This window comes from Diaphorina citri, unplaced genomic scaffold (genome assembly GCF_000475195.1).
Source record: "Diaphorina citri unplaced genomic scaffold, Diaci psyllid genome assembly version 1.1 scaffold95, whole genome shotgun sequence".
In the NCBI taxonomy this organism is placed as follows: Eukaryota; Metazoa; Arthropoda; class Insecta; order Hemiptera; family Psyllidae; genus Diaphorina; species Diaphorina citri.
Window position 1 is genome coordinate 154,552 of NW_007377532.1, and position 9,103 is coordinate 163,654.

General features: G+C 40.9%; 1 protein-coding gene across 1 annotated transcript; it reads left to right on the forward strand.

The window, feature by feature from the left end:
- Positions 1 to 278: 278 nt before the first annotated feature.
- Positions 279 to 4,844, forward strand: LOC103524364. Its single transcript, XM_026833465.1, has 5 exons — positions 279 to 302; positions 939 to 1,149; positions 2,257 to 2,421; positions 2,981 to 3,118; positions 3,668 to 4,844. Exons 1-5 carry the CDS (start codon positions 279 to 281, stop codon positions 3,832 to 3,834), a joined length of 705 nt encoding a protein of 234 aa, XP_026689266.1. The 3' UTR covers positions 3,835 to 4,844.
- The last annotated feature ends 4,259 nt before the right edge of the window (positions 4,845 to 9,103 follow it).

Sequence of the window (9,103 nt, forward strand, 5' to 3'; positions counted from 1 at the left end):
CGCTTTGAAAGTAAGTTGCCTACTTACTTGGAACACTCCTGCTTTGAGAAAAACTTGTCTACCTACTTACCTACCCGAGACTTGATATTGAAAGGCTCTGAAATACCTACATACCTCCCTCGACCTTCCTTGAGACTTTAAACTTTGAAGAGAAGAAACACCGTGGAACTTTTCAAACAAATGAAACAAGATCTTTCCACCTACGTAAAAATATAAAAACTACAGTGTTATTTCTACTTTCTTTCCTTTAAAAAAATGACGTGGAACTTTTCAAACAAATGAAACAAGATCTTTCCACCTACGTAAAAATATAAAAACTACAGTGTTATTTCTACTTTCTTTCCTTTATTCTTTCTTTCGTTCTTCGTTCAGGTATTTATTTTTCTTTCTATACTTCTTTATATTTCTCTTAGACTTCCCATGTTCTTGATCTGATATTTTCTTTCTCCAGTATTCCAGCGAAACTTGGAAAACTCCATTTTTTATTCAATTTGGTGATGCAAAACTTGAGCACATAAATGAAATTTACTGAATGGGTTTAGGTTTTGGGCTCTAATTCTATTGGAAGCTTCACAGAGCCTCTTTTTCCCATGCAATTTCTACAGTTCAGAGGTTTTTTTAAGAGGCTCTGGATTCTTATCGTTCCAAAATCGAAGAGAGAATGAAGTCAGGATAGGAGAAAGCTAGCCGTTCCGAGTACGAACATTATCCGTTCAGGATAAAGTCCGCTCCGGGCGGAAATCGAACCCGCAGCCTAGCACTTACAAGGCAGACGCGCTCCCAACCAAGCTAACTAGGAATACTAGGATGGCCATTGGAGCAACTCTCTCCAAGCGAATAGGCTGGCAAACAAACTCGCTTCAAATAGTTCTAATATCATATTGTCTTCTGCCTACCTCTCCCTACCTTTAATCTCCTACCCTATTCTTCTCCCGCAGGTATCTTGGATCCGAAAGCGGGACCTGCACATCCTGACGGTGGGCATCCTCACCTACACCAATGACTTACGGTTCACCAGTCTACATTCGGACGGCAGCGACGAGTGGACCCTGAAGATAGCGTCATCTCAGTTGAGGGACTCGGGCACCTATGAGTGCCAGGTGTCGACGGAGCCCAAGATCAGCATCGGATACAAGTTGAATGTCGTCAGTAAGTAGAAATCTGAACCAACCTCAGTGGTGTACAGTTTAGCTTTCACTCTGGAGGTTCGTAGTTCCAGTAAACAAGTCATAAAATTTAGCGTAGTATATCGGGGAACAACATTTGTGACAACACAATTAAAGAAAATTCCTTCCTTCCTAGTAGAGGCTCTTTTCAGTGGACTACTTAGTTAGTGAGTCAGATCCTAACTCTCCCTACCTAAGAAGATGAAGATTGAGTGATTTGTGAAAAAGAACTAGTCTTTTCGGTGCACTACTCAGTCGGTGAGTCAGATCCTCACTCCTTATACCAGATCTACGGTCAGATCCATACGGTAGAAGGATTAGTGGTTTGAAAACCCCTTGAACGCCCAGAAACAATATCTGGGTTCCTTCCCTTAGGCTAAAAGAAATTAAGACACCCGTAGAAGGATTAGTGGTTTGAAAACCCCTTGAACGCCCAGAAACAATATCTGGGTTCCTTCCTTTAGGCTAAAAGAAATTAAGACACCACATTAATCTCAGGTACAATAGCTTTGTACAAAATATAATAGTCTATTCCAGGGGTCGCCAACCTATTATGGGTCACGAGCTACTCAGATGACTACCAGACCCTTGGCGAACTACGTTTTAGTCTGGGAACAAGAATACAAGAAATGTACGACGTAACAACGCGACGTAAATTTTTGGATCCCATAAGAGTTGCTCTCAACCTGTGCGACTGTCCGCGAGCTACCAGAAAACCTCGCTACGTTTTAGTCTGGGAACAAGAAATTTACGACGTAACAACGCGACGTAAATTTTTGGATCCCATAAGAGTTGCTCTCAACCTGTGCGACTGTCCGCGAGCTACCAGAAAACCTCTCGCGAACAACCGGTAGCTCGCGATCGACGGGTTGGCGATCCCTGGATCTATTCCCTTTTGTTTTTGTTTTGTTATAAACTTTTTGTTATAAAAAACATAATATTGTTGAGAGAGACCGTCTCCTCATAAGTTATTTGTATTAGCTTAGGAGATGCTATTTATGTAAAATTAAAAATGTAATAAATAAATGAAATGATATCAAATCAAACCTATCAGTAACAATCTAACAATCGTTTCTACTTCCTCTTTCAGTATCAAAAGCGAAGATTATCGGTAACTCGGAGCTCTACATCAAGTCTGGCTCGGACATCAATCTCACCTGCGTTGTCCTGGAGACCCCGGATCCACCCTCATTCATCTACTGGTACCGAGGTGCCAATGTGGTCAACTACTCGCAGCGAGGAGGTAACGAACAAGGTTCACGTCTCTCTGTGTTATAGCATGCCCTTTCTATGTCATAGCATGCTTGTCCCGTTCCAATTCAATTCAATTTTTATTGTATTGATACACATTACATACAATTTAAAAAATCTACATAAAACACTAGACTAAGAATAATAAACTGATTTCAAGACAAAGCACATAAAGATTGAGGCGAAAACCCGAAAGGGGGATTGCAAAACATTAATCTAGGCGCACGGCAGTGCGCCAGGCCAAGTTCCGGCCTGAGCACGCCAGTGTGTATATTACACGAAGCATTTCGACGCATTTTTAAAAAAAAGTGTCTGTGGTGAGGACACGACTGAACTTACTGAACATTGATCACTCCGCCGGACTCTGTCTTCATAATTTCCTTTATTTCAACTCTGTTTTCTTGTTCACATCCTCAGGAATCAGCGTTGTGACCGAAAAGCAGACTGAAAAAAAGTGTCTGTGGTAAGGACACGACTGAACTTACTGAACATTGATCACTCCGTCGGACTCTGTCTTCATAATTTCCTTTATTTCAACTCTGTTTTCTTGTTCACATCCTCAGGAATCAGCGTTGTGACCGAAAAGCAGACTCGAACTTCACGCCTGGTCATCTCCAAAGCGGTAACCAGTGATTCCGGCAACTATACCTGCGCCCCGAGCAGCTCAGATGGTGCCAGCGTAGTGGTACATGTCCTCAATGGTAAGAAATTCAACAAACTAAGCAGCCTCCGTGGCCGAGTGGGTATCACACTAAAGTTTGCACTCCGGAGGTCCCGGGTTCGATTCCCGGAGGAGTCGATTTTTTTCGCTTGGAGTTCTTAGTGCACTCAGCTTCGTGAGGACAAATGGTACATGTCCTCAATGGTAAGAAATTCAACAAACTAAGCAGCCTCCGTGGCCGAGTGGGTATCACACTAAAGCTTGCACTCCGGAGGTCCCGGGTTCGATTCCCGGAGGAGTCGATTTTTTTCGCTTGGAGTTCTTAGTGCACTCAGCTTCGTGAGGACAAGTAAGTAGCTACTTTAATCGAGTAGCGACCAGTGGCGGCATTACAAGTCCAAGAAACGAGCGATGATAAATATAAAAAAAGTAATTATGAAAAGGATGATTGTGTAAATGAAAGACTTGTAATACTGTGATACCCACAAAGTTGTGAAAAAGCTCTCTGCTTTAACACAAAGACTCGTGATTTAATTTTTGATTGTATTCTATTCAAATTTCTAATCTCACCATTTCTTCCTCGGTGCAGGTGAACACCCAGCGGCAATGCAGCACGGGAACAGCAGCTCCGGCGCCGTCAGCCGTTTCTTGCCGTTCCTCCTGATCTTCATCTCGCACATTGTCCACACGCAGCACATTCTCCTGCCCACCATCTATGTGGGACCGGCCGATCTGATCAGGCAAAATCGAAGATGATTCCATTGATGCGGATCTCTGTAAATGCTCCAATACTCCGTTGAAGAAAGGGTTATCTCTGTAAATGTTCGGTTAAAAAGGATCAAAATGATTTCTGTGAATTGTCCAAGAGATGATCTCTGTAAATGCTAAATTGAAAAGAACGATCTTTGTAAATACTCCGTTGTTGAAGAGAGGGGTTTCCTCTGTATATGCTCCATTGAAAAGAATGATTTCTGTAAATTCTTGAAGAGGTGATCTCTGTAAATGCTCCAATACTCCGTTGAAGAGAGGGTTATCTCTGTAAATGTTCAGTTAAAAAGGATCAAAATGATTTCTGTAAATGCTCCAGTGAAGAGAGGGATTATCTCTGTAAATGACTCTTTAATTTTTTATTGAATAAGATGATCTCTGTAAATGCTCCATTGGAAACAATGATACCTTAGGAGTATCTGTACCTACAGCTAAATGCTAAATGTTTGTCAATGTTCCATTGAAAAGCTCGATTCCTGATTCCTGTAAGTGTTTTTAGTTAACTTTTGTGTAGATACCCAAGGTAAGTTTTATAAGGCTTCAACATCTAGTCAAAGGGTAGGGTTATTGGTATTTGAGGCCAATAAATGGTTCTTTCCATCAATAACCTGTGGGTAAATAAGAATAATGTATAAAGGCGAACTTTATTTTTCATGATTTTTTCAAGCAAACTCAAGAAATTGGGACTTTAAACGCCAAATAGTCGACCTCTTTTATGTAGGTAGGGCTACATTTTACCATGTAGATTGTAAATATTGTAAAAAAAGCTATAGATTTTGTACCATAATTATTAGGTATTGATGTTTATGTAATATGTATCTTGTATCTACTTTCTTGAAGCTCTATAACTTTCTATCTACTGTGTGTACAACTTTTGGTGTAGGAATCCACTGACGAGTCCTTTTTTACGTCCCTTGTCCTTTAATAAGGCCAGCCACTCACTATCAAGGAGACCTGATTAAGGAGCGCGGTAGCGCTCCGCCCCGCCAAGTCAAGAAAGTTTGACCGCGCTACTAGAGATATTATACGCGACAGGGATAGACACTAGGCGAGGTTAACGCCTTAGGCGTTCTCTACCACCTAACCCTTAGAGCTCCGTTATTATGTGGTCAAATTCTCAAATAAATGAGGATAAAATTCCATACCTCGGCTGGGATCGAACCCACGCCCTCCTGATTACCAGGCGAGCGTCTTGACCACTACACCACCGAGGCATGAGTTTAACGTCACTGAATTGCTAAGTTTGTGGCCGAAAAGGGTGTGGCTAAGGTATTCAGTGACGGCGGTTTGACCCTTTTTGGCGACAAACTAGGTACTCGCCTATTCACACTCATCCAGGCTGAGCGGGACCGGGGAAAGCCAGTCACGTGATTGCCTCTATTTTTGCCACTTCGGATACTAACCACGCGCAACGTTCCTTAACTGCAGTACTCCATTCCATTGGGAAGTGGTGCATTTAACATGCTATGGTCTCGTACAACCTTACCTATTTCAGAATCTTCTCATTTTCCTGTGTAAAAAATAGAATAATTTAAATTATTGATTGTCTACATTTTACCATGTAGATTGTAAATATTGTAAAAAAAGCTATAGATTTTGTACCATAATTATTAAATTATTAGGTATTAATGTTTATGTAATATGTATCTTGTATCTACTATCTTGAAGCTCTATAACTTTCTATCTACTGTGTGTGCAACTTTTGGTATAGGTATCCACTGACGAGTCCTTTTTTACGTTCCTTGTCCTTTAATAAGGCCAGCCACTCACTATCAAGGAGACCTGACAGATACGGCTGAAAAGATCTGAAAAGCACACACGCTATCAGGAAGACCTGATAGTGAGTGGCTGGCCTAAGGAAAGTATCAAGAAAGCACAGATGTCAGTCATTTTATCTACCACGTCCATCGTTAGGAAAGTCCTGAATGAATGACAGAAATTTAGATATTCATATGTTGAAAGTTATTTCCCATATGTAATATTATGTACCTTAATAAAGTGATTACGCAACGATAATAATAGAATCTTGAGTGGAGGGCAACCACTAGGCGAGGTTAACGCCTTAGGCGTTCTCTACCACCTAACCCTTAGAGCTCCGTTATTATGTGGTCAAATTCTCAGATAAAAAGGATAAAATTCCATACCTCGGCTCGGATCGAACCCACGCCCTCCTGTTTACCAGGCGAGCGTCTTGACCACTACACCACCGAGGCAGGAGTTTAACGTCACTGTATTGCTAAGTTTGAGGCTAAGGTAATCAGTGACGGCGGTTTGACCCTTTTTGGCGACAAACTACTCGCCTATTCACACTCATCCAGGCTGAGCGGGACCGGGGAAAGCCAGTCACGTGATTGCCTCTATTTTTGCCACTTTGGTCAATTGGGAAGTGGTGCGTTCAACATGCTATGGTCTCGTACAACCTTACCTATTTCAGAATCTTCTCATTTTCCTGTGTAAAAAATAGAATAATTTAAATTTTTGATGTCGTGATTTTGTGTACATTTTACGTACCCCTGGGTCTGGCTCATGTTGACTTAACAGGGATCGCCAACCCGTCAATCGCGAGCTACACCGGTAGCTCGCAAGAGGTTTTCTGGTAGCTCGCAGCTCGTGGACAGTCGCTCAAGTTGAGAGCAACTCTTATTTGAACCTTGACTTTTTTTTTTCAAGAGGTTTGACAGAAGGAACTGTAACTGCTATGGTCTTATCGTCCCCAAATCGAAGAGAGAAGGAAGACAGGATAGGAGAAAGCCAGCCGTTCCGAGAACGAACATTATCCGTTCAGGATAAAATCCGCCCCGGGCGGGAATCGAACCCGGGTGGAAATATCCGTTTTGGGGTCCCCTGATTCCAAAAAAGTGGTTTTTAGCCCATGGTCTGTACGTTACGTACGTACGTACGTACGTACGTTACGTACAGACCATGGGCTAAAAACCACTTTTTTGGAATCAGGGGACCCCAAAACGGATATTTCCACCCATTTCCCGATTTTGAAAATTTGGACCGATTGCAATACTTTCTCATTACCTTGTATAGGTTCCCTATACGTAAGGGTAATAGAAAGTAAAAATTAGAAAAATCAAATCAACTTTTTTAGGAAGGACCTAAAAAAGTTTTAGTCGATTTTTTCTAAAATCTAACTGTTTTTCTTAAGGATTCATATAAGCGCCTTAAGGTTTCTACACGTTATTTTTCATTAGCTAAATCCCCTTTAGGGGTGAGCTATTCATTTCTAACGAAAGTCACAACTTTGGGTCGGAGTTGTGTGTTTTTTGGGTCAGTAGGAAGCTATTCGCTATGAAAACTCATTTTGATATATATTTATACATATGGCAGCGAAAGTTTGTCACTCGATAACTCAAGAACGGTTAAATATTTTTCAACCAATCTTGGTACACTGATAGACCTTGGGTCATTATTAATTTTTATTGAAGAAATATGGCAAAAACTGAGGTGGGCCAATAATTGGAACCAAACGGGCGAATAATAGGAATATCATTCTGAAAAGTGGGCAAATAATAGGAACACTCGCACTTTTTTACTTGATGGAAATTTTCGGAAAATCGGTGGACTATTATTATTTCAAAATAAGCGAGCTATAAATACATTCTATTAAGGACTAAATTCCACTTCAAAAGAACCTAAGATCACTATTCCAAAATAATTATTACCAGAGATATACCTAACCGTTTTTGTCTGGAAAACCCCTTAGGTGGGCGAAGAAATGGTACACTTACCCTAGTTCTTAACAACTCACTTCACTCTTAACACTACTCTAACTCTAAACAAACATGTTATAGGTATAGTACGTATGTACATTTTCATTGGCAGTGACTGGCTGGTCAAAGAGTTAAAATAAATATTAGATTAATCCTAAAAGAAATATTAACAATACAGTATTATTTTACGAAACAATCTCAGCTGTTGGTCGCGGCTTCTTGCACAGTGGAAGTCGTGCGACTTTTAGTAAAGTGTTGTTGCACTACTAACTCGGTCCCGTGTGCATGTGCCGTACAATCTAATGTCGCCTGAAATTCAATGTAGAAACCTCTCACACTGGAGTAGGTCTCCTACAGCATGAGAGGTTTGTCTGTATCTTTTCGTAAATTTGAATTTTCAGGCCACTCCGGACTCGGTGCCAGTACTGGTTGCGCGTTTACTAACTCGGTCCCGTGTGCGTGTGCCGCACAATGTAATGTCGCCTGAAATTTAATGTAGAAATCAATGTAGAAACCTCTCACACTCGAGTAGGTCTCCTACAGCATGAGAAGTTTGTCTCTATCTTTTCATAAATTTGGATTTTCAGGCCACTCCGGACTCGGTGCTACTAACCAACTAAAAACCACCTCCCATTTGGGAATCAGCCTGGATCTGGGCGAGCTTTGATACTCGTACACTACTGATTTCCTCTTATCTCTTTATATGCTTTTTTTAAGTAGTCCCTCCATCCATCCCTGCTGGGGGATTGAAAGGGGGCAACTGCCTTCGCCTCAATCCCCCTTTCGGGTTTTCGCCTCAATCTTTATGTGCTTTGTCTTGAAATCAGTTTATTATTCTTAGTCTAGTGTTTTATGTAGATAGGTACCCCACAAAAACACAAATTAATGTGAAAAAAATCTGGTGTGAACATCACACGACTTTCTATTACATTAAACTTCTCAACTGTAAGTCGGACAGTTCTAAAAGTTTCACCATTCGATTCGGCGTGAAAAATCCCATGGGATCAACTATTCACATGCTTACTTGTTAATGGTTCACAAATAAAAGGGAAATTTGTTGACACAGGGGAGTATCGAACCCGAAACTTCTCAACTGTAAGTCAGAGAGTGCTAAAAGTAGCACCATTCGATACTCCCCGGTGTCAACAAATTTCCCGTTTATTTGTGAACCGATACCAAATAAGCAAGTGAATAGTTGATCCCATATGATTTTTCACGCGGAATCGAATGGTGAAACTTTTAGAACTGTCCGACTTAATGTAATAGAAAGTCGTGTGATGTTCACACCAGATTTTATTCGTCAACCGTTACCAAATAAGCAAGTGAATAGTTAATCCCATGTGATTTTTCACGCGGAATCGAATGATGCTACTTTTAGCACTCTCTGACTTACAGTTGAAAAGTTGCGGGTTCGATACTCCCCTGTGTCAACAAATTTCCCTTTTATTACATTTTTATTTTCTATTTCTTTTCAAATACCTACGTATTCTGCAAATGTAATAGAAAGTCGTGTGATGTTCACACCAGATTTTTAACAT